General features: G+C 45.4%; 2 protein-coding genes across 3 annotated transcripts in view; one reads left to right on the forward strand and one right to left on the reverse strand.

Annotated features, from left to right (window-relative positions):
- The first annotated feature begins 1,803 nt into the window (after positions 1–1,803).
- Positions 1,804–23,881, forward strand: RMC1 (regulator of MON1-CCZ1). Its single transcript, XM_049900197.1, has 20 exons — positions 1,804–1,964; positions 2,542–2,618; positions 5,309–5,393; positions 6,217–6,273; positions 7,489–7,575; positions 10,103–10,243; positions 10,733–10,836; positions 12,065–12,154; positions 12,491–12,596; positions 13,328–13,439; positions 16,416–16,460; positions 16,727–16,780; positions 18,963–19,091; positions 19,775–19,881; positions 21,404–21,523; positions 21,844–21,921; positions 22,274–22,378; positions 22,475–22,543; positions 22,640–22,865; positions 23,792–23,881. The coding sequence occupies exons 1-20, from the start codon at positions 1,863–1,865 to the stop codon at positions 23,869–23,871; spliced, it is 1,974 nt and encodes a 657-aa protein (XP_049756154.1). The 5' UTR covers positions 1,804–1,862; the 3' UTR covers positions 23,872–23,881.
- NPC1 (NPC intracellular cholesterol transporter 1) overlaps positions 23,663–25,129 on the reverse strand; it is a 47,061-nt gene continuing 45,594 nt past the window's right edge. For both annotated transcript variants that reach the window (XM_049900196.1, XM_049900195.1), the window contains exon 25: positions 23,663–24,458. In XM_049900196.1, the coding sequence (XP_049756153.1) occupies positions 24,376–24,458 (83 nt within the window). In that variant the 3' untranslated portion in view covers positions 23,663–24,375. The remainder of the gene's footprint in view (positions 24,459–25,129) is intronic.

Below are 25,129 nucleotides of genomic sequence, written 5' to 3' on the forward strand. Positions count from 1 at the left end.
TCTCCCAGCCTCCTGCTTCCATGTGGTTACAGTTATAATCAATTCCTGTACAAGTTTGCTGGGTCCCATCCCCTTCCACCTCTCAGTTATGCTTTCTCTTCTCTGCATCTTCAGTCTTTACCTCTCTTTGCAGTTATGCAGATTCCTGTGCTCCACCCCAAATGTAAGTGGTTCATAGAACAGCTTTGCTCTATCTTTCCACCTCTGCCTTCTCCCCTCCAGCCTCAATCTCTTTATTCCCCTCAGAGACAAGCTTCTCCAGTCAGCTACTGCTCATTCACTGGCTGTCACTTCCCCTTCTCACTTTTAATCATCTGCAGTGTGGCTTCTGCCTCCCTCCCTTCAGTTATGGTCTCCCATGGAAGCACCAGGGTCTTCTCTGGGCATATATACCAAACCAGCCAAGCCCATTGCTGGTAAGTCATAGTGACCATATATCAAACCATATAGAACGGAGGAGAATTGCTCCACAGGTTTTCCAAGCAGTGGCTGGTGGACTCGAACTGCTGACCTTTTGGTTAGCAGTCTGAGCTCTTAACCACTGTACTACCAGGGCTCCAGGGGATAAAGTAAGGAGGATGCTTTTCAATGCTCACATTACTAGGCTTCTCAGCAGCCTTTGTCAAGGCTGACTGCACCCTACTTCTGGAAACAGTGTCTTCTTCACTCAGCATCAGAGACAGCACATATTCCTGGTTTTCCTGCTCCTTCTCTGGCAGGGCCTTCTTGTCCTTTACTGACTCCATGTCTTGGTCACTTTATGCCTCTGTCTCATCCAATTCTAGGACATCAAATACCATTTATATATTCCTGTAACTCCCAATTCACACCTCCAGTCCCAGCGGCTCCTTTGATGAGCTTCAGACCTATATATATCCATCCGTCTAGATACCCTTTCTGCTTAGACTCACGTGTCCAAAACGGAACTCTTGCCCTTGCCCACGTCCCTGCCAACCCTCTCAGGCCTAACGTCTCAAAGCATGGCGCAAAGTCCGCCGGTGATTCAGAAGAGAAGCCTGGGGGGCATCGCGACGCGACCCCTGCCTTCCCCCCTCGCTGTCTCCTCTCGCGTGCCCCTGTCACACGCGCACAGCACCCTGGCTCTTTACCATTGCGCTCACCTCTTCTACTAGACTGCGAGCAGGAGCCGTGGCCCGGGAGAAAAACCCGTTGCCATCGAGTCGATTCCGGCTCATAGCGACCCTATAGGACACAGTAGAAATGCTCCATAGGGTTTCCAAGGAGCGGCTAGTGGATTCGAATTGTCGACCTTAGCAGCCGAGCTCTAAACCACTGTGCCACCAGGGCGCCTGCGGCCCGGGAGGCGCCCGATAACCCCCGCGGAAGTAAAGGATGAGCGTTTGCAGACCGCCAGGCCCGGGCCTGCAGCGAAGCTAGCGGGGCGGATCTCCGGCCGCGGACGCCCAGCCCCGCACGCCCAGGGGAAGGCGAGGAGGGAGCGCGCACAGGGGACTCCGAGATGGGGAGGCCGGCAGCGCCGCCACCTGCCCTCTCGGCACCGCGCGGGTGTCGGGATAACGCCGCCGTCGCCCCTGGCCGGGTCCTGCGAGCCTCACTTGGGGACCCTGCCCTCCGGAGAGCGGGAGGAGGCGGTGACAACCGGTGGGCCCCGCGGCCGCCCGCGGCCGTCGCCGGTTTAAGCGCAGAAGCGCCGCGGGTCACGTGCCGCGGAGGTGGGGGCGTGGCACCAGGAAGCGGCCTCCGCGCCGGGCCGGGGTCTCCGCCGCCGCCGCCGCCGCGAGCCGGGCCGTCTGTCCCCCGCGCCCCGCGCCGGGCGCCCGCGCCGCTCCACGCTGGCTGCCGCCCCCGGGCCCCCCGCCGCCGCCGCCGCCGCGCCCGCCATGGGCGAGGAGGACTACTACCTGGAGCTGAGCGAGCGGCCGGTGCAGTTCGAGAAGGCGAACCCCGTCAACTGCGTCTTCTTCGATGAGGCCAACAAGCAGGTCCGGGCGGGCCCAGCAGCGGCCCCGCGGCCTCCTCCCCGCCGCCGAGGCCCGGGCTGCGGCCTCCTGCTCTTCCCGGCGCCTCGGGGGGCGTCCCGCGAGCGAAGCCGGCGCCCGAGGGATCAGGCCCGGGCCTTCGAGAGGAAGCCGTGGGCTGGGCCGGCGCTGCCTCGTGGAAAGGGAAAGCAGGGCCCCAGCAGCGCCACCGCCCCGTGGTCCCTGGGCCTTTTCAGCATCTTTTGTTGTCTTTACTCATTTTTATCAAACTTGAAGTTAAGGGTTTGAGGTTTGCATTATTCTCAAAATTTTGTAAAGGGCGCCAGGGTTCGGGCCGGCGTTCAGACTCGGAGCCTCGAGGACCTCCTGGCCCGTCCTTGCACCCTGGGCAGCACTTGACGTGGTCTTTCTTAACATTTATGTGAACGAGCAAACACTGCAGACTGATACGTGCAAGCCACACGAGTTCAGTTGCGCCAGGGGCGGTGTGTAGCAGCAGTAGCCATCTGCGGGTTATTATATGTGCCCAGTTCCTTTCCAAGTTCAGACCACTAACAACATTGCTGTTTTTCCCTCTCAGGTTTTTGCTGTCCGATCTGGTGGCGCTACAGGGGTTGTAGTAAAAGGACCAGAGGATAGGAATCCCATTTCATTTAGGTAACAGTACTGACGTTTTTAGAGTAATTTCAACATGCAAACAAAATGGTGTTTTTCTGTTTCTCATTCAGAAGGTGGTTTTGAAAATTTACCCTTTGCCTCCCCTGAGCTGTTTGAAGGAAGAGTGCGTGTGTCAGATTTCTGTCTGTAGGGAGAGGGAAGCAGACACCTGCTGTGCAGTCTTGGTAGATACTAGAACTTTCTGTCAGTGTTAAATGTGTGGGGTAGTTCCCTGTTGGTTGGTGAAGCCGAATATGCCAAAGTAGGGGTACTTGAAATGAGCAAGCCAGAGCCTTGTGTGGCCATTTGCGGTTTGTTGCTCTGGGGAGGGTCTTCATTTCCTTGTTTAGCCCAGGTCACTCCAAAGTGTTTAGTAGGTGGAGGAGGGTCCTAGTTTAGTGTGTCCCAGTAATTGTGTCTGTTAAGAGAATCGTGGCTTCCGCTATAGTCTAGGCCATAGATGCCTCAGTTTACAGAGTTGAATCGATGTAATTATAAGTAGCAGCTCTTTCATTTTCAGAAGTGCCTTAATTTAACAGGTAAAATATCTAGCTGCCTTAACTCCTATGATTACAGAAGGGAAGAGTGCAATGTAGGCCCTCCATTTGGTGGTGACTTTAAAAAATATTTTAGCAGTTGGCCTGTGTTAATAGGCACCAGCTTTTTTTTTTTTAAGACTTCAAATTTTTATTTTATTAACTAAACACACTAGAAGAGCCATACATTTTTATGTTAAAAAACAAACAAATAACATCAGGAATATGTGCAGTTAAATGTGACTCATTTACACTTAAGTTGCCTCACTCCTCAGCAGTGTCCGGGCTGTTTATTCTGATGTCTATGTAAGGGTATGTGCAGGTGATTTAAAAATCGCAGATGGAATCACCACAGATATGATTGTGTGGTTTGACTCCCCAGCCGTCTTCCTGCTGGTCCCCACACATCAGTTGTGTCTTTTCTTAGTGCTGAGTGCCTGTTCTCCTAGTAGCAGAAAGATGTGTACACGGACAGCTGTAGGTTCCAAACCAAAAACTGGGACTCCTTCTCTGACAAGCACAAGAGCGTGTCCCCAGGAAGATCGGGGACCTCGTGTTTGAAATGGAGGTGCCCAGAGTAGGCAACAGCTTTTGAAGTGGAAAAATAAATCCACCGGAACCAAAATGAACCTCTTTGCTTGTCGCTTGTTAGGCAGACACTGATTGCAGCTCCTGGGCTAGGCACCAGGCAGTGAAGGTTTGGGATGAGCCTGGCCTTTTTGGAGGAACTCAAGTCAGTGTGGGAGACGAGTGAGTGGGCCAGTACTGTTCAGTGTGATAAGTGCTGTAATAGAGCTATGTTCAAAGGATTGTGGGAACACAGATGTGGCATTTATTTTGGGGTAGGCTGGGCAAGCCCAGGAGGGGGACAGCCTCACAGAGGAGGCCTTCCAGCAAGGTTTTCAAGCACAAAAGGTTTTCTGGAGGTGGAGAAGAGGGCGGGCCTTTTAGATCAAAGGAACACCAAGCGCAGAGGTGAACATGCAGGGTATTTGGGGAACTGCAGGTCTGTGCGACTGAAGATCAGGGTGCCTGTGCGGGGAAGGGGTGCTGGCGGCCTCTGGCAGGGGCTGGTTGGACTGTACATATTCTGCTGTGGATCAGGGCTTTATCTTCTTATTGAGAATTTGTAAGGTGGGTGTGATCATCAGGCTTTGGGAAGAGTGCCATCAGCAGCACTGAGGGTGGAGTAGTTGGGAGCATACCAGAGTCAAGAGGACCATTAATACACACCGGCAGTAGTCTGAGGCAGAGGGAGTGAAGACTGGAGCCAAGGCCGCATGACGGGCCTTACACAGGCAGTCGAGGGATGTCATGGGTAAGACAGGTTGGTCAGAAAGATGTGGAAATGAGAGCAACCCTGTAATGATCCAGATTTAGGGGCTGGGTAGGGTTTGAGAGAGATGATACTCAGTTAACTTTTTAAAAAAAGTTTTAATGAGATATAATTGACACATGATAAACTGTACAGATTTTACTTATACAGTTTGATGAATTTTGACATAAAAAATCATCACCGCAATTGAGATAATGAATATATCCATACCGTCAAAAATTTTCCTTGAGTTCACTTTTGAACACGTGTTTGAGGTGTGTTTGAGGCACTGTGAGCCACCTAGTAATTGTGACTGGTTGGTTCTGTAGACTTCTTTCCAGAAGTTTCGCTGGGAGGAATGATGGAGAAAGATGGCAGCAATTTGTGCCGAAGATTACAGTGTGGGTATATACATATGTCTGTGACAGAGTGGTTAAGAGCTTGGCTGCTAACCAAAGGGTCAGCAGTTCGAATCCACCACCCATTCCTTGGAAACCCTGTGGGGCAGTTCTGCCCTGACCTGTAGGGTTGATATGAATTGGAATTGACTTGACAGCAGTAGGTTTTAAAATAATTCATAGATGACAAGTGCATTGTGATGTCAATTCTTCAATTCTTTATTGTCTGTAATACTGCGAATTTTTCCAGCAAGTTAGCTACCCATTGGATTTTGTTGAAAAGAGGTCCAATTGGTAGCTTCAGAAATGTAATTTTAATTTTAAACTGGAATTAGTTGCTTCCTGAATATTTGTTTTGCCTTTTGTCTTCTCAAAAAAAAAAGATAGTAGCTAGAATTGTGTTCTTAAGTGTAACTGTTAATACATTTTTTCTTCTTAAAGAATGGAAGACAAAGGAGAAGTGAAATGCATTAAGTTTTCTTTAGAAAATAAGATATTGGCTGTTCAGAGGACCTCAAAGACTGTGGTAAGACATATCTTTAAATGTAGCATAAAGAAAAAGACACTAGAAGTACATTGGGAAGAGAAGAGATTACAAAATTCCAGTGTTAACAGAACCAGTTATTATTTTTTTTGAGACTATAGAATTTTTCAAGATGAGCAAGACTTTTGAATGGATAAGACTGTCCTTAATTTGTCCTTTTTTTTTTTTTTGACTTAAGTTTTTTGTTTTTAGTAATTTGGAATCTCATCTTTTATGTTAGTTGATAGCTAGCAACACAGATTACGTGAGGTATATTTTTGGCTACTTTACGTATTACCCTTAGCCTGGTAACTCCCATTTATTTACTTCTGGTGTCTCTGCATAGATGGAATAGGAATGGCTAATCAGTTGGAGAGGCTTGTTGGCATCTTAGCCCTTATGAATGTTCACCAGCACCGTGAAGTAGAGACACACTGCTGGGAAAGGTGGAGACAAGGCAGTGCTAACTTCTTCCGTCAGTGTTAATTGTTAAAAGTTCTGGATTACCTTTTGTACAGTGCAGCGATGTATTTCTCCAAACTCAACCATTCGGGGAATGAATTTTCAAAATCAGTTTCTAAACTCTAACTGAATGAACCGGATATTTGGATTAGTCTTTTTTAAATTTTGATTTATAAACCTGCTGCTGTTAAGGAGAGCAGTTATTCAAGTTGGTCCTTTTACCTTTCCTGTCTTTGAGTGTCTGTAGATTTTTTTTCCTGATCACTCGTATGTTAGTTTGTCGTTTTCTTTGTGCGCCCAGGTAGGCTGGTGGTATGCTGCTCAATCCAAATCTCTCCATGTGTGTTTTTTTTTTTTCTTCCAGGACTTTTCTAATTTTATGCCTGATAATTCTCAGCTGGAGTACACACAAGAGTGCAAGGTAGGGGCAGGGACCCTCCCTTGGGGGGCCGCGTCTGCGCTGGGTGGCTGTGACAGTGTGATGTGGTGATGGAGTGCACACTTGGAACTGTTCTAATGCTGAGGCCGGCCACTGTCAGCTCTGCAATTTCGGACCGATTCTTAGTGTTTTGAGCCTGTTGCCTTGTCTCTGAAATGCATTTGGGAGGATTACATGGGGGATGGGTGTTTGTCATCCGCAGCGGCCTGAGTCAGTTGCTGCTGTGGCCTCAGCCCTCAGTTCTCTGGGCAGCTGGCCCTGCATCCACACCAGCAAACACGGACTCCTTCCAGAGCCACCTCACGTGGAGGCTTTTGGATGAGGAATTCTTCTCCCTTCTGGATGATGTTTTCTTCCCTCGATGTGTCGTCCTTGTTGTGTCCTTCCTTCCTTTCTTTCCCTAGGCGTAGGTTCTAATCCACGTTAATCATATTTGCTGGGTATAATAAACCAGGCTAGGGAGCTTAGCTCAGACTGGGAGTGTGATACCCTGGGGAGCTAACAGAAGCTGCTCGTGGACAGGCTGGCTTTCTGCAGCTTTGTAAGGGCATTGCTGCATGGGGTTCAGGTGGGCTTCTTGTTATGGAAGGGCCCCTCAGTGAAATGACTGAGCCCCTCGCGTGACGACCTGCAGTTTCTCTCCGTGGGACCTTGTCATTGTCTTCTGGGCCTCCACCAGCCTCAGGCTCGTGGTGCTTCTGCTTCTGGTCGTTACGTGAGCCCAGTGTGGTCTCAGGGCCCTCACCCCATTGTGGTCAGTCCTCACTGAAAACTGTTAGCCTTTTATACTTTCATATTGCCAGTTTTTATCATGCAGTTGACTAAGAAAATGCCAACTGTATTCTGGTTCCTAAAGGTGGAAGTTGATGCCTGTAAGCTCTGCTTACTTACCTTTCTACAAACCTCAGGCTTCTTCCTCTGCCCTGTTGGCTGGAAGGAATTAAGATCCAGATACTTCAGTGAAGGGTGAAAGCCAGGCTAAGTGTATTTAAAAGGAAAGTTGGTTTGCTAATGAGTAGTCAGATCTGGGTAACTTTTGCTAAGGGTCTAGTGATAAAAACAGCAGAGCATTTTAAGCTTTTGAAGAGAGTTATACGTTAATTTATAGGTTTTACTTATTTGGGAGGAAAGTTCTAAAAATAAGTTTTTCTTACTAATTAAAAAAAAAACAAACAGCTTTTCTGTAATTCTTTTCAGACCAAGAATGCCAACATACTAGGATTCTGCTGGACCAGTTCTACTGAAATTGTCTTTATAACAGATCAGGGAATTGAATTTTACCAGGTATTATATTTATTATTTATGTTTGTTGGGGAAAGTTCAAGAATAGCAGCTTGGCAGTCTTTTGAATTCAGCATTCGATAGATATTTTTGGATTCTAGAGCTTTATATTCTTTTGCTTGGCTTTGTATCTTCTTCCCTAGTTATAAATATGATATTAAAAAAAATTCAAACATTACCAAGATACACGAAAAGTAAAAGTCGCCTATAATTTATTAGAAATGACAGTTGTTAGGTGGTGGCGAGTTGGTTCTGACTCATAGTGACCCTGTGTACAACAGAATAAAACACTGCCTGGTCCTGCACCAACCTCACAGTCATTGCTATGTTTGAACCCATTGTTGCAACCAGTGTGTCAATCCATCTCATTGAGGCTCTTTCTCGTTTTCACTGACCCTCTACTTTACCAAGTGTGATGTCCTCTTCTGGGGACTGGTCCCTCCTGATAACATGCCCAAAGTAAGTGAGGTGAAGTCTCACCATCTTCACTTCTAAGGAGCATTCTGCGCCAGGCCCAAGCCATAGTATTTTTAGTTGCCTCATATGCATGTGAAAGCCGGACAGTGAATAAGGAATAAGGAAGACCAAAGAAGAATTCTTGACGCCTTTGAATTATGGTCTTGGCGAAGAATACTGAATATACCTTGGACTGCCAAAAGAATGAACAAATCTGTCTTGGAAGAAGTACAACCAGAATGTTCCTTAGAAGTTAGGATGGTGAGACTTCATCTCACTTAGTTTAAAAATAACTATTGTGACTATTTTGGTGCTTATTCCTCCATCTAACGAATTTATTTATTTTAAAAAATGGAAATCTCGTGTCCCAACTTGTGGGGCTGGCATTTTGGTATTGGAGTATCTTGGACGTCTTTCTGTATTCTTTGTGCGGCTGTACCGTAAGTTATCTAACCAGCTCCCTATGGATGGACGTCTCACTTTTCACTTTTTTGTGATGTCAAACAATTATAAAGTGAACATGCTTGTAAATATTTCTTTATATTTTTGGGTGAGTATGCTCTTTCTTGGAAGGGAATTGCAAGGTAGGTCTGAACGTCTAAAAAGCTGAACAGATATTGTTAAATTTCTTCCAGAAACTTAAACACTTTCACTAGCTATGTAGCAGTCTCCATTCCCACACCTTTGCCAGATTTGGGTATAATTACTCAATAGACATTTGCCAATTTGAGAGGTGGAAATATATTGTACTTTGCGTTTTTCATGATTTAGGGGTTAAGCATCTTTTCATATGTTCATCGTCCATTTGTATTTCCTCTGTTGTGAACTGCCTGTTCTGTCTTTTAATACATTTCAATGGCCTGACCTGTTGAGATGGTTCTGAGACCTGTAAGTGGAGCTAATGTCATGGGCGTTAGGACTCTCTCAGCCTTTGAGTCTGTTGGCCTCATGAAAGCAGCATGACTTGGAATTACAGGGCTGGAGGAGATGGCAACTGTGTACACAAAACACAGGATGTGAGTGCCATGGCGCTGTGTCATTGGGCTGTCATCACAGTCTGTAATGGCCAGCAGAAGTAAAGCAAACTTGAAACAGATCTCAGGTACAGAAATAGAATCTGTGGGAAGGACTGTTTGCTTTACAGAGGGTTCCCTCCAGTAATCATTTAAAAGTACATCTTTCTGTTCTCTGTAGTGGGAAAGTCATCTAGATGGTCTTCAGATCTTTTACATTAAGAAGTACATTAAAAAGAGAGGACTCTGTTGTCGTCATAGTTGTTAGCTGCCGTCAGGTCAGCCCCTGACTCATGGGGCCCCCATGCACAATGGAACAAAACCCTGTATGTTCTGTGCTGTCTCTCTAGTGCATACTTACTTTATTGTACTCAGATCGTGAACTGACCCCGTGCCTCCCCACCCTGGCTTTTACATCAGTTCCTCAGTGCACTGTTCTGTAAGCATCAATATCTTGGGAGTAGGGGGCTCTATACAGTGTGACTTAGTGTATCAGAATACGCAAAAATTTATTTAAAATGCACCTTGGTGATAAACTAATTTTTGCGCAGAGTCTCACGAATACATCTGTTAGAAAAAGTGAGCCCCGTCTCAGAGCTAGTGCAGCCTGGAGTTGAGGTGGAGACCAGGCAGCAGGCAGGCTTGCTGCTGGCTGGGAGGTGGGGGCTCAGTGCCCTGTGCTCTGGAGCGGTTGGTTTGTCTTGACAGTTTCTGGTATGAATGAGAATTTTGTTACTCCTTGCCCTTTCACATATGGTACCGAGAAGCCCCAGGAGCTTTCATTGCTGTGTTAAATTGGCAGATTCCTTAGCCCCTTTGAGCCTTAGTTTCTTACCCTGTCAAGTGGAGCTAGTGATGGCCCCCCCGAGGGTCGTTGAGAAGAATAAATGCGTTCAGATACATAAAGCGCTAAGCACGGAGCTTAAGTGGTAGCTGTAATTAGTAAAAAAATAATTTCCTATTGAACTTCTTGGTGGTCTTTTTTAAATTTTAATTTACTGTGCCAGTCTTCTGACATTTTGTGTTTTTAAGTAGGTTTTGTTTCTTGACTTCTGCCTTAGGTTTTACCAGAGAAACGGAACCTGAAGCTCCTGAAGAGCCAGAACATCAACGTGAATTGGTACATGTACTGCCCCGAGAGCGCCGTGATTCTGCTGTCCACCACAGTCCTTGGCAATGTCCTGCAGCCTTTTTATTTTAGGGTAAGAGTGAGCCTCCCTTTGAAAAAAACTACTTTTTCCTTCTGCCCTGCTCCTCTTCCATCCAAATGTGTCAAGCGAGTTCCTCTAACGATAGCATCACCACTTCACACCACTAGAGGGCACCCAGTCCCATCCCCTTACCTCCGGAATGAGCCCGCTGTGCTAAAGGCCTGTACCGTATGTAGGGGGATGCTGGAAAGGATGGAAGGGCACCATGTGTACGTTCTCACTGTCGTTAGAGAATGCTGGAATACCTTAAAAAAAAAAAAGGAAAAAGAAACCCGTTGTCGTTGAGTCGATTCTGACTCAGTGACCTTACAGGACAGAGTAGAACTGCCCCACAGGGTTTCCAAGGAGCAGCTGGTGGATTCGAACTGCAGACCTTTTGGTTAGCAGCCTGAGTTCTTAACCACTGCGCCACCAGGGCTCCAGAATACCTCAAGGGTTCTAACAACCTTTTCCTAAAACTGTTTTTTCCCCCCTGAACAGGCTGTCACTATGTCGAAGCTGCCCAAGTTTGAGATTGAACTACCAGCTGCACCTAAGGCAACGAAACTTAGCCTTTCTGAGAGGGATATTGCAATGGCTACAATGTATGTCTGTGTCGGGAGAGCGCCCTGTCGTAACTGCTTTCACTGGTAGTCCCAGGCGGAGAGGCCTGTCCTTAGGGCCCTTAGAACACAGAGTTCGCAGCTCCCCCTTGCCTGCCGTGTGGCTGGGTTTTAGGAATGTCACAAACCTATTGTCGTGATGACATTCTTCTTTAATTTTACCAGCTTTGTGGTCTTAAGGAAGGTTTTTCCCCTTCCTGGGCTGACAAAATGAGAACATTAAACCAATTTATTTCTTAGGTATTCATCCAATTTTAGAATTTTTTTTTTCATTCTATGAATTGAATCTTATCAAGGATTTTTTTTTGCTAAAATTTTATAGTTGGTCAAAATAAGAAAACAGTATGTTTTTAATGTAACGTGGAACTGAATTACTTATGTAGGAAAGTATATTTTCATTTGGAAGAGCTGATGTCTCAGTTTTTAAAAAGTATTACGGGAATTTCAAACACGTAAAAATGGAGACTAGTACAAAGAACCATCTCCCCATAATCCAGATTGAACAGTTAACAAATTATGCTTCTAAATTACTTCTGATTTATGACCTAAAACAGTGCTTTTAAAAATTTTTAGCAGTAGAATGCTTTTTTCTTTTTTTTAAAGGATTACTGTGGCATCCCAGTTTAGAAAACAGGTGAACTGGGAGCAGTCCTATCTGAAGTGGAGGTGGGACCTGGGTACCCCTCCCCTTGGCTTCCCCTCCCTGCAGCTATCTGGTAGCGGGCCCAGCACAGCCTTCTCCTGGAACACTGTAGGAAAGCCCCTGGGGCAGAGCATGCGCTCAGGAACTGCTCATAGCAACGCTTATTAGATGGAGCCGTAAAAATGAATAGGAATGATATTTTCAGATTCAGAAGATCAGAGGAATGGAAATGGACTTAGTTTATCACTCAAAGATAACCATTAACAATATGCGTTTCTTTCCAGTTTTTTTTTTGACTGTACATAGGTTTGTGTTTTTCTTTTAATTGTGAGCAACCTGTATTCAGTTTTGCATTCCCTTTGTCACTTAACTTTATAATAGGCTTTTTCTGACTAATTGTACTTCCTTTGTAAACATTTTGTTGGCTGCAAAATATATTATTAATGAGTATCTCAAACGTTACTTAACCATGGCCCTGTAATTCAGCATTTACAGTGGAGGGATTTTAAATGGGCAGATGACTATGTCTGTTTGACTGTGTCTTATGTCTGTCTGTTTTCTAATTAGATATGGACAGTTATATGTTCTCTTCTTGAGGCATCATTCTCGGACTTCCAATAGTACAGGAGCGGAGGTAGTCCTGTATCATCTACCACGGTAATGTAATGCTTTCTTCCCTCTTTGTCTGATTTTAAAATATGAACTAAAGCTGGTTGATGTATTTTTTTAATATATTTTTTTTATTTATTATGCTTTAAGTGAGAGTTTACAAATCAAGTCAGTCTCCCATACAAAAACTTATACACACCTTGCTATGTACTCTTAGCTGCTCTCCCCCTAATGAGTCAGCATACTCCTCCTCTCCACCGTGTTTTCCCCATGTCCATTCAGCCAGCTGCTGTCCCCCCTGCCCTCTCATCTCTCCTCTGGACAGGAGTTGCCCACACAGTCTCATTGGTTGATCAATTTTTTGACCTTTCTGTTGTTCTGCAGAGAAGGTGCCTGTAAAAAGATGCACATATTAAAGTTAAATAGGACGGGAAAGTTTGCCCTGAACGTGGTAGATAACCTGGTCGTCGTTCACCATCAGGACACGGAGGTATGAGTTGTGCAAGCGATTCCCATCAGTGTCTGTACAAGTTAGGGTTGCTTAAAAGAGCTGTGAAAATTGCAAAACATTGTGAACAAAGACTAGAAAGTACTATTTATGCTAAAAGTTTTGGTCTTCCAGGTGGAAACTTGCTTTTGGTATTCTAAATGGTCTAGAAAAAGCAGTGATTCCCCATCAGTTGATTGTTTTAGCCAAACAGCACCTGAGGAGATTTGACATCTCAGATAATTATTTGGTTGAATCACCTAAACCAGGAATTTGCTGCAGAACAATGTGTTCCATGAGTTTGTGATTGTAAAGGGTGATACTTTCGAGGTTGCGTGGCCCACGAGAACTCAAATCGGTCCTGCTTTTTCTAGGCCATTAACTGTGTTCACTGGGTGAATGGCAGTAACAAGGCACTTACCTCTCGCCCCCCCGGTGGGTGGTGCTCCCCATATGTGTGTCTGACTGATGAAGGTGTCGAAAGTTAAAGTGAAAAAGATCTGCTTACATCACTTTGAGCTCGTCAAAGGAAACATGTCATAAATGCAAGAAATGTTTGTGAGAGAAAATAAAAAGGTAAAATGGAGTGGTGGTGATGTGGCAAATTTCTCCTCAGGTAAGAGCTAGTAGGTCTGCCAGAAGGAACGCAGATACAGACTCTGTAAACTGAGCCGAACAGCAAGATCTGATGTAACGACAGGGACAGTCACAGTCTTTCTTTTTCTGTACCTTAGACATCTGTCATATTTGACATCAAGTTGAGGGGCGAGTTTGACGGGGCGGTTACCGTCCACCACCCCGTGCTTCCCCCACGCTCCATTCAGCCCTACCAGATCCCCGCAGCAGGTGAGACGGGTTCCTGGGAACGAGACTGTGGCTCCCCCGCCACGTCTTATGCTCTTACCGTGATCTTTGGGGATTGTGTTCAGAATGGCAAGAGGAGGGTGCGCAGAGACCCCAGACCTGTTTATTTGATTATTCTGTTCTACTTAGTAAAGAAGGAGCCCTGGCAGTGCAGTGGTTAGAGGCTTGGCTGCTACCCAAAAGGTCAGCAGTTTGAATACATCAGCTGCTCCTTGGGAATCCTATGGGGAAGTTCTGCTCTGTCCTGTAGGGTCGCTATGAGTCAGAATCAGCTCGAGGGCAATGGGGTGGGTTACTAAAAAAACAAAAAATTCCTGCTAATTCAAAAAACTTTACTTAATTATGTTGTTGTGAAAGCATTTCATAAGATAAGTGAATCTTCTTTTAAGGAAGAAAGTAGAATGATTTCTCTGAGCTTTAAAATGGCGAGTCCTGATTACTCATTGAAGCTGAAGGATTTTTTTTTTTTAATGCTGAATAAGTCTTGATAGGTTCTATTTGCCGGAGCTCTGTAACCCTGAAACTAAATTTGGCTGCTTGTGGCTGTTATTTTTACCTGGCGTCACTGCCCCCCATCTTTCTTACGTTCTGTGTCATAGTGAATACCGCATCCTTTTCTGACTGATGGTATGGTCAGTGCTTAAGGCTGTGATTCCAAGGTTATTCTGGATCAGTCCTTCCACCTGAAAAAGGATGGGGTAGGGAGTTAGAGAGGAAGCCAGGATTTCAGGACCCAGGGAAGAAACCGTTTAGTTTCCTTTTGCCTTTTCTCAATTTAAAATAAAACTCACACAGTATTCACCCCTCTACTCCTTTAAAGGAAACCCTGGTGGCGTGGTGGCGTCGTGGCGAAGTGCTATGGCTGCTAACCAAAGGGTCGGCAGTTCAAATCTGCCAGGCGCTCCTTGGAAACTCTATGGGGCAGTTCTACTCTGTCCTATATGGCCGCTATGAGTCGGAATTGACACGATGGCACTGGGTTTGGTTTTGGTTTTACTTCTTTAAAGGAGAGTGGAGTCCAGCATTAAGGTATTTTAGTTTGTTTGTAAACCATAGTCAGAAGGTTTACATTTGGAACTCTGGAAGCAAAGTTCTGTTAGTAAAAGGAATCCTGTTGAAGAACATTTGCTGGGTTTGCCCAGCCTGCAGTCAAGACTTCCTGGACCTTTCCCAGAGGGATTCATAATCAGGCTCAGGCTGGTGGCCTAGCTAGAGCCTACTTTGACTGGCTGCTCAGCAGTGTCTTGCTGGCCTTTGTGCCTACAGCCAATGGAGGGATCAGCCCGAATCTTTATAACTTTCTGGCAGAGTTGGGGAGGAAGGAGCTGGTTCTCACAGAGGCTCTGAGTAGGTCTTTTGGCCTCCGTTCTTTCCAGTTTTTTCTTTCCCCCTGGATAATAATGGCAGCATGAAAAGGTCTGATGGTGTCAGGTGGTTGTCTTGCATCTGCTGCTCACATGGTGTGACAGTAACCTGCTGGTGAATTGGGGAAAAAAAAATAACTTCTAAACACTTCAGACCTTCAGCTCTGGCTATATAGGACCAGTAGAAGATAATCAGGTTCTAATTGGCTGGTTACAATAAAACAGACGCCAGGTGTGGTCAAAGTAACAGTTGGAGCAAGGATCAGTAGGAGGAATTGCAGATTCCATTGACACTGGGCTTCCAAAGAGTGTGGATTGGTAAAGCATTTTTTAACAGTAATGGCTTTTAAAAAAAAAATTTTTATTGTGGTAAAATGTATGTAACAGAAATTTTGCCATTTTAACCCTTTTTAAGTGTACAATTCATTGGCATTAATTACATTCACCATGTTGTACAACCATCACCACTGTACAGTTCCAGAAGTTTCCCATCACCCTGAACAGAAACTCAGTGCCCCTTTAGCAGTCCCCCATCCCCCAGGCCCTGGTGACCACTAATAAACTTTTCCTCCTATTGTTTATAAGGCTAATGACTTTCTGTTGTGTTTTTTCCTTGCTAGACTGTAAGCCCCTCGGAGGCTTGTAGCAGCATCCTAGTAACAGGCCCAGCCCCAGTGTGTGTCTTCCGTAGGGGATGTGAAACCAGCAGCTTTGCTCAGGGTGGAAGAGCCAGCTGCGGTTTTCTTCCCCTCATTTGTTTTTGGCCTGTTAGTCAGCTGGTGCTCAGTCTGGCTTCGCATTAGGGTCACCTGGGGAGCTTTGAAAACTAAAGCGGCGAGGCTCTCAGAGTATTTACATCACCCTCCAGGGCAGCCAGGGCTGAGAACCACCGTGGGGACTGTCATGCCTAGGTTCAGGGTGGATGTGTTCTTTTATCAGCTGTCAACTCGGCTCTGTCCTGCTTTTGGGTGATCTGCTCACGTTTTCCCACCAGCTGATCAAAACCTGTCTTCTGATGGTAGCTGGGTAGTTGGAACAGAACTGGACATCATGTTTGGTCTGTAGGGCGAGTTTCTCAAGTTCACTGCGGGCTGCAGGACTGGTAGTTGAGTCACTGTGAGGTGAGACTTTTGTGGGTCTGTGTCCCAGACTGATGCCTGTGCAGTGGGAATGGAGCTAATTATTTAGATAATTAACTCGCAGAACATTTTAATTTGAATATTCCCAGCGATTACCTGGGTGTTTGCTTTTGAATCATCCAGGTGAATTTCTCAGCTCTTCATTGTGCAGGTGTAAGGGGTGATGAGTCATCCTTGCTTAAGGAAAAACTACTCCCATTGAAGCAAGGCTTTGATGCATTCCCCTTCTGGGGAAGACATGTTCATGGATCAGTCCCTAGATTGTTCTCTACCCTCTTCCCCTTCCTCCCATGTGTCAGAGGGGAACACAGTTCCTGTCTTCCTTGTTTAACTACAGTTAAATAAACATTTGTTGACGCCTTCAAAATTATTAGACTCTGCACCTTGGTACTAGCGTTTGCAGCCCCTCTGCCTGCACCGTTAGTTCCTGCACATGGTGTTTTCTCACTTTGTAGGTCCTGCTTCTATGACCAGCCAGTCTCCTGTTCCCTGTAAGCTCTGTATCCTTTAAAAAAGCATTGGGCCTGTCTGCAGATGTGAAGCCTGTCACCTTCTTCACCCAGCATTCTACAACGCGTAGCCTGGAGGCCCTACCCAAGTCAGCTGTGATGGGTTTGGGAGCCCGTCCCCTGGGGAGCTTTCCGGACCATCTGGGGCCGGCTGTTTACAGGAGCCCCACCAATAAGGGGCAGGGCGAGTGCTGTTAAAATGGGGTTTGCCTTTTGTTGTCATTACCTTCTGGGACAGAATTTCCTATAGCATGTAGATTCTTCATCCTGGATTGTCTTCCAACCTGACATCATCATCAGTGCAAGCCAAGGTAGGTCAGAGGGGACATCTATCACGTTAGAAAACAGCGTTGGGGACCTTAGATGACAGTAGTAGCCAGTGACGTTTCCGAGGGGAATGAATGTGAGAAATGACTTCTCCCCCCACCCTTGGGAATGGAACTCTTTTTCATCTTCTATTCTGTTCTTTATCACGTGTATAATAGCTTATTGTGAACATGTATTGTTCTTATAATTAAAACAACAACTAAGAGTGGCCAGCGCCTGCCTTTAGCCCTTCACTGGCTGACCATTTGGAAAAGCCAGGCCCTACAGTGCGGTGTGCAAGGCCCTTCCTGCTCTGTTCTTCCGTTAGCACTCCTGGAAGGGCCTGTGCCCTTGGATGTTTTGTGCATGCCCAGGAAGTGGCGTTTTTTTCTCACCTCAGGTGATGCATCCTCAGGTGGTTGTCTCTTCCTGGGTAACTCCCTATCGCTTTGTCTCTCTGTTAGAGTGCTTTCTGCGTTAGTCGTTTGTCTTCTCCTTATGTTCCTGTCTTATGCACTGGGCCAGCCTTTATCCAGGAGAGAATTAAGCCCTCATGCCCTGGGCATGGGCCCCTGGGTGGTGCAAATGGTTTGTGTTGGATTGCTAACCACAAGGTTGATGATTCAAACTCACCTAGTGGTGTCACAGAAGAAAGGACTGACAATCTTCTTCCACCAAGAAAACCCTATGGAACAGTTCTACTCTGCAATATATGGGGTCACCATAAGCTGGAATCCACTCAGTGGCAACAGGTTTGGTTTGGCTAGATGCCCTAGGCATCTGTTGTGGGCAATGAGTCAGTTGCTCTCCTTTGCATGTGGAACGATTCTAGCTATGTACCAACCTTGGGAGAATCGAGAAACTGATCACTCAGATCACATTTCATGTAGGATTGAATTCTGTCATGGAACCCCAGCTGAGAAAGGCTGTATGAGCCTGTGCCTGCTTACCCAGCAGTGTGGGCATTCTGTAGACTCATGAATTGACGAAGGGAAGTATCTTGAAATTGTGTTGAGAGCCCCTAGAGTTACCTCCTGGACTGATGGGGAGAAACCACAGTATAGGACTGAAGTTAATGCCACATGTTAGCATCTTTTTCTACCTTCAAGGATAAAAGGGAAACAGGTGTGAGGAAGGTACTGCCTTGAGCTGCCAGTACCCTCTATATTTAGGGAGCTATAAACACCTGGCTGCTAACTGAGGTTAGAGGTTTGAACCCACCCAGCAGCTCTTGATCCGCTCAAAACCCTATGGGGCAGTTCTGCTCTGTCACATGGGGTTGCTATGAGTCGAAATTGACTCAGTGGCACCCAGCAACAACCACTGATGCACCTTTGAGTGGAGAGGTTACTTTATGGAAAGGAATCAACTAAGCATTTAGAGAAGGTTGGCCTTCTGTTGTGAGGCGTGTTCCAGACTATCCTAGACTGCTTTGGTATAGGAAGCCACTGTGCTTTGCCATCTTTTCTCCTACGACTGTTTAGGGGAACTGCATTTTTTTTTTTTTTTAAGAATTAAAACCAATTTAATTAGCTGTTTTTTCAAAATTTTTATTTGAAACCAATTTTATTTTTTGTGCTTTAGGGGAAAGTTTATAGCTCAAGTTAGTTTCTCATATAGAAGTTTATACACATATTGTTATGTGACCCTAGTTGCTATCCCTATAATGTGACAGCACGCTCCCCCCTTATCTCCCTGGGTTTCCCGTGTCCATTCAGCCAGCTCCTACCCCTTTCTGCCTTCTCATCTCATCTCCAGACGGGAGCTGTCCATTTAGTCTCGTGTATCTACTTGAACTAAGAAGCACACTCTTCATGAGTATTATTTTATGCTTTATACTCCAGTCTGATCATTGTCTGAGGAGTTGGCTTTGGGAGTGATTTTAGTTCCGGGTTAACATAAGAGTCGAGGGGCCATGTCTCCTGGGGTTCGTCTAGTCTCAGTCAGACCATTGTCTGGTCTTTTTATGTGAATTTAAGTTCTGCACCCCACTTTGCGCCTGTTCTATCAGGGACTCTCTGTTGTGTTTTCTGTCAGGGTGGTCATTGGTGGTAGCCGGGCACCATCTAGTTCTTCTGGTGTCAGGCTGATGGAGTCTCTGGTTTATGTGGCCCTTTTGGGAACCGCTTTTTTGACTTCAGTTCTGGTTTGCCTCATACTTTTAAATTTGCTGCCTCTTAAATCCAGGTTACCTGTGGAACCTCCAAGTGAAGCTTCAGCCCATAGTAAACCTCTTGCCAGATAAAGGAAGATTGATGGACTTTCTCCTCCAGAGAAAAGAATGCAAGATGGTCATACTGTCTGTCTGTTCACAGAGTAAGGTGATGAGGTCCTTCCCCACTGGTCCATGCTGGTCTGATTCCAGTAATAGGCTAGTGCTACCCAATACATTTTATTGGGAGGTGGACCACATTTTTATGCCTATCACCTCTAACTTCATCCTTCACTGAAGAATGGATTATTTTTCTTCATAGAGACTGCTAAATATAAAAATGGCTTATAGAGATTTTGGAAACCCTGGGTTTTTGGGTGGCATAGTGGTTAAGTACTACGGCTGCTAACCAAGAGGTTAGCAGTTTGAATCCGCTGGGCGCTCCTTGGAAACTCTGTGGGGCAGTTCTGCTCTGTCCTATAGGGTTGCTATGAGTCGTAGAAAAATAGGATGGTTCCAGGTTAAAGTAAACCTAAACAGGTACACATGAGTAGGTTACCTCTTCTAGCTTTAAACTTTTTTTTGTCGTTTTAAGAATCCAAGTCACTATCTGTTTGAACAGATCTACTTTAGGAACCTTCTACTGATAGCTGCCATAGCTCTTTTATTCTAGTAACCAGAAAGGTGGTGTGAGTGATTTCTGGGTTTCGGGTCTCTAAGATACATTTCTTCATACGCCCTGTAAAGGGGTGTGTACATTAGAGTTATTTTTGTCATAGCAGCAGGTTTGAGTTATAAAGTTGACACGAAGCCAGTTTGATCTGTGTGAACACTGTGTCCTTTCCAGTGCTGAGTGCGTCAGACAGAGCGACACTGCCTGTGATAGCCACTGTTTTTGATAAACTCAATCATGAGTATAAAAAGTACTTGGATGCCGAGCAGAATTATACCATGGTAAGTTGTATGTCCCGTGACAGAGGGCTCCCCTCCCCTGTGTGTCTGTGTAATTAAATATAAGGCCATGATAGAGTGTCATCCCTGAGGTTTGATGCCTGCCAGAGGGCGGGTTGCAGTAGTGGTGGAAGTGAGGTTTTCCAGGTCCCTGCGTCCCATGAGTTGTGGCTGCATCTCACTCAACATGCCGTCCATGTCCTGTATTATTACGTGACATGTAGCCTGATCCCCGGGCTGCCCGTTTTATAGATAAGAGACTGGGTCTCAGCTTTGTATTACTTTATACATCTTTCTGCCAAGCCAGAGCCTAGGCTTAGTGAATTAGAATTATAATTGTTTTGCCCCATCATCTTCCTTCCCTTTTCGAATGTAGTAACTATAAAAATAAGACTTCTCCTGGAATTCAGTATCCCACTAGGATGATGATTACATATTAGCACTGTTTTTCATGTAGTAAGCATCAAATGCTTGTCAGGAAGGGCTGAAAATCCACATGGCTTATTACCAAGGTCAGCTGTTAATATTAATACATCATACCTTCTGAAGCTAGAAAGAAGAGAGATTTTAGATGAGTTGGAATGAATTATTTCGTTTCGGGGATCTGATTAGTTCCAAGGCTAAAATCGCAAGTGGCTTTTAAACAACAAAAAAGTGCCGGAACCTCACTCCCCATTAGCCAAATTCTAAGCTCATAGGTCTACAGCAGGCTTCTAAAGGCCAGTTTTCCTTGGAGCGTGTCTCTGTCGTGGTCCTCGGTCCCACACGAGGGATGGCTGCGTGCGTCTATACCCATCTCTTGGTACAGCTGTCAGTGTGTGAAGCTGTGGGAATTGATCCTGAATGGCATTTTCTGTGCTTTTCTTCTGCAGTGGCTGTTAGGCTTCATACACACTTGCCCCTCAGTGTGGCCCACAGGTCCACGCTGGCAGCATCTGAGCTTCCTAGGCAGGCACCCACCCCTCCCCCCACCCACCGCGGAACCTGAGTTGTGACAAGATCGTTAGGTCATGAGAATGCACGCTTTTAAAAGTTAGGTAAAGCAGTCAGGGTCTTCTCAGAGCGTTCCTAGTTGGCAGTATTTGGGGAGTTCTTCCTTACCATTTAAAAATCCAGACAGACTTGTTACAAGAGGTATTCATCTATTGTAAAATAAAACAAGGACGCAGCAGGACAGTTCATTTTTATTCGATAACAAGTGCTGGATTAGTCAATGGTTAAGAAAATTAGGGAGTTATCTTAAGAGGTGTAAGTAGGATGTATCTTAAGGAAAAACGGTGACTTAGGCTTTTGTAGTTCGTCCCCTGTGAACAATGGGTGTTTTCAGGATGACCAGCTCTGACTGCCTAACTCTAACCCGCCAACACAGGACAGGTTTATCCAGGTAGTGAAGGGAGTGCCATCTCCTGTTCTTGTCCCAGGTTCACAGCTTCTTCATTAGGAACTCAGTCTTTCTGGATTAAGTGTAAACAGCCCCATTTACCCAGAGGAGGATTAAGATCCCATTGTGTATTTATTATTTTAGGCAGTAGAAGCAGGACAAAGCCGAAGTAATCCACTTCTAAAAAGGCCCGTGCGGACGCAAGCAGTTGTTGACCAGTCTGACATGTACACGCACGTCTTGTCTGTGTTCACCGAGAAGAAGGTCGGTCACTGCTTTCTACCTCCTCTGGACTAAGGGTTCTCGAAACCAAGATCTATTTGAAGGGAACTGAGGGAAACTGGTACCACCCATAACGTGATTAGAATAAGCAGAGTTATCTTGGGTGAGGGCCTCGCACTAATAGTTTGGCTTCTAGTATTCAGGCCTAAACCAATGCAATAATTATTGAACAGGGAGGGACGATTCTGAAGGGATTTGTGCAAAACCAGCTTAACGTGGAAAAAAGGGAGGTGGGTTAACAAGTTACATGTGGCCCTTTGGCAACTCTTTGGTATTTATAAGAACTTTTTTTTTCTCTGTAGGAGATGCCTCATAAGTTTGTGATAGCTGTACTGATGGAATATATTCGCTCTCTAAACCAGTTTCAGATTGCAGTACAGGTACCTTCAAATCAACAACTGTCCTCCCAAGTTAGAGGAGCAGAGAGTTTTGTTTTTAAAAAAGCACTGTCGCTATCCACTTAGAAGATGACTATCTTTGATACACTGTGAGGGTTTGCACACCTCATCGGGATCCTGAGTGACTTTCCTGACATGATCCCATTGTTTTTAGTTGCAATATAGCAGTATAGTATCAGGGTGGGCTCTTTAACCTGCACATTGAAAACACTTCACTTGATAACTGAAAACTTCTACCCCCGTCAGTTAGAATAGCTGCAGTCCTCAACAAGCCTACTCTGTGGTAGTTGAACAATTTGGCAGCTATCTCTACTACTTTCCACTTTGTCCTCAGCATTACTTACATGAACTGGTCATCAAAACCCTCGTCCAGCACAACCTGTTCTACATGCTGCATCAGTTCCTGCAGTACCACGTCCTCAGTGACTCAAAGCCTCTGGTATGTGTGTCTCACCAGATCACTGCCCTGGTAGTGGTTACACCTAAGATCCTTCCAACATCTTAAGCTGAAAGCAGTCCAAAATTTCTCTTTCAGGCTTGTCTGCTCTTATCCCTAGAGAGCTTTTACCCTCCTGCGCATCAGCTGTCTCTGGATATGTTGAAGGTAACTCTGGTACTTCAGGGTCTTGGACTACCAGAATGTCTACTCCTGTTGCTTGACTTTACCTCGCATTCTCTCTCCTCTGTCTTGCACTCTTAGAGACTTTCAACAGCAAATGATGAGATAGTAGAAGTGCTTCTCTCCAAACATCAAGTGTTAGCTGCCTTACGGTTCATCCGGGGCATTGGTGGACATGACAACATTTCTGCCCGAAAGTTCTTAGATGCTGCAAAGCAGACCGAAGACAACATGCTTTTCTATACTATATTCCGATTTTTTGAACAACGAAACCAGCGGTTGCGAGGGAACCCTAATTTCACGCCAGGTAAGAAGACAGTAGCAATGAAAAGTCCTGGAGACAACCACAGATCCAAATAGTAACAAGTCACATTGTTAGCAGGCCAGCGTGCAGCTCAGGATACTGCCTTTTGTTAAAGAAGATGGTAAGGAGGAGCTCAAAAAGCAAACCAAACCCACTGCTATCGAGTCAGTTCTGACTCATAGTGACACTGTATCAAGGAGGAGCTCTGGGTTAGCTTATTTTTACCATTAGATTTCCCAACAGCCTGCCTACATCCCAGCCATTATCTGCAGGGGCATGAATTAGAATGCCAAAGAATTTGCCTAATGTCCTGGGGCCTACAGTGGGAGTGCTGTTGGGTAGGGGCATTTAAGACCAACCCAGGCAGTCTGGACATAGCCTTTGTCTGACAGGATCTTGGAATATCTCTTTCTGAAAAAGCAGTAAGTTAAGATGGAATGGTGGCTAAGGGGGTTAAACTGCCTGGGATTTAATGTTGCAGTTTTAGGCAGGAAATATTGGCTTAATCACTCTCATCTTCAAATAGTTCTGCGATCTAAGGTATCTTCCTTAAGATGGGGGAGGAACATGTGACTTGTCAATCAAACCATCAGCATGACTTTGAGATCAGTGAACTTTTTATGGCTTAATTAGTATGCAGTGCAGGATGACCTTTAGTTACCACAGTGACAGGTCAGTCTGCCATTAGCTTCGCTTTGTCTCAGAGCAGAGGGTGATTTGCTGGGGCCGGTGACGGTACCCAGATAATTCTGCTGTGTCACGAGCTGTGTGTGTGTTTAAATAGAAAGGGCAACGCAAAGCTTAGGAAAAATATTTCATTAAGGAAAAAGAAGTTAAACCCCAGTAAACATCTAGGAGTCACAAAGGGCTCATTCTCTTCCTCCTTTTTATGTAACATCTGTTGATTCAGCCTGTATTTTCCTTTATAGGAGAACACTGTGAAGAACACGTGGCTTTTTTCAAACAAGTCTTTGGAGACCAAGCTCTAATGAGGCCTACCACATTCTGAAATAAATCACTTCCTAGTGTTTCCCCCCCCCAAAAATATGTACAAAGTTAATTTATTGCATTAATAAAGCTCTTTAAACTACAAAATGTTATAGTAAAGTATCTCTACAACATCAGTTGTTACTAAAAATATGGTAGAGGACTAGTTTGATGGCTTCCTCCTAAAAAAGGAGAGAAATTGCATTGATTGGCCTTGAAACAGTGTCAGTGAGCACGCCATGTCCACAGCCCTGCCATTGTCACCTTGAGCTTGTCGAAGGCCTAAGCTGCTTTCCCGGACAAGCTGGAAGAGGCTTTTGTGCCCTGCGGCTGCCTTCAGATTTAGTAATACTGCTTGTGTCAAACTTGCATTCCTGAGTTTAAAAGCACTACGTCCGGAGCTGCTCAACAGCCCGATGTTCGGTAACAGCCAGGGTTCGACTCGCCTCTGCGATGCTGCAAGTGTCCAGTGGTAGGCCAACTGACCCTTAGACACAGGGCAAAGTCACCGAGCCTTCTCAGAGGGCTAGAAATTGAGGAGTCGTTCCCGCTCTGTACCTCTGTATCGCTCTTGAGTGGCGCTGCTTTTGGCTTTATTTATCGATGGTCCTATGAGGGATGAAAAGAGTAATTCTGGTGTCATTTCTTCAGGAAAAAAGGAGATAATCTATACTGGTTTGTAACAGAACCACTGTTTCTTGTCCCCAGAGATTTAAAAAAAAAAAAGTTTTTTTCCTCAACTTACCGTTTCAGTGCTTCCACTAAGTTTACAGAGCTATATAAGTTAAGCAGATGGTATTTGTTCCCCTTTCAAACCTGTGCCATTTATGCAAGTTGGTGTGGCCACAGAAGTGAAAAGAGCAGAAGGATTGGTAGCAGGGAGGCGGGTGTCTGCTAAGAACGGTACGTCAGTAAGGGAAACCAAAGCTGTTAGCTCCTGGACTGTGAGGACCTGGCCTGGTTTATGCTGGCCGTCGTCTCTTCTCAGTAGCAGAGAGTCGCTGCCCTGGCCTGCTGACCTTAGAACTCACACCAGCTCTGACTTAGGGGCCCTGTGAAGCAGACTAGTCAGTCAGGCCTCCTGAAAAAGTGTTAGCCATTTACAAATGAAATACTTTGGACAAGCACGAAGCCCCGGATAGATTTTTTTTCTCTTGGGATGGAATTTTTTTTACTAAGTACCACTTATCAAATGACTGTTAGTACCTTTAGTACATTTAAAAGAATGCTTCAAGATACCATCGTTTTCCTTCATAATGTGCATCCACCCTTCCACAAGT

The sequence above is a fragment of the Elephas maximus genome, chromosome 11, assembly GCF_024166365.1.
Source record: "Elephas maximus indicus isolate mEleMax1 chromosome 11, mEleMax1 primary haplotype, whole genome shotgun sequence".
In the NCBI taxonomy this organism is placed as follows: domain Eukaryota; kingdom Metazoa; phylum Chordata; class Mammalia; order Proboscidea; family Elephantidae; genus Elephas; species Elephas maximus.

Coding starts and splice junctions, on each gene's coding strand:
- RMC1 (XM_049900197.1), top strand. CDS start 1,863: ATGGGCGAGGAGGACTACTACCTGGAGCTGAGCGAGCGGCCGGTGCAG. Junction 13,440..16,415: donor CTACCAGATCCCCGCAGCAG/GTGAGACGGGTT, acceptor CTCACTTTGTAG/GTCCTGCTTCTATGACCAGC. Junction 19,882..21,403: donor CCGAGCAGAATTATACCATG/GTAAGTTGTATG, acceptor TTATTATTTTAG/GCAGTAGAAGCAGGACAAAG.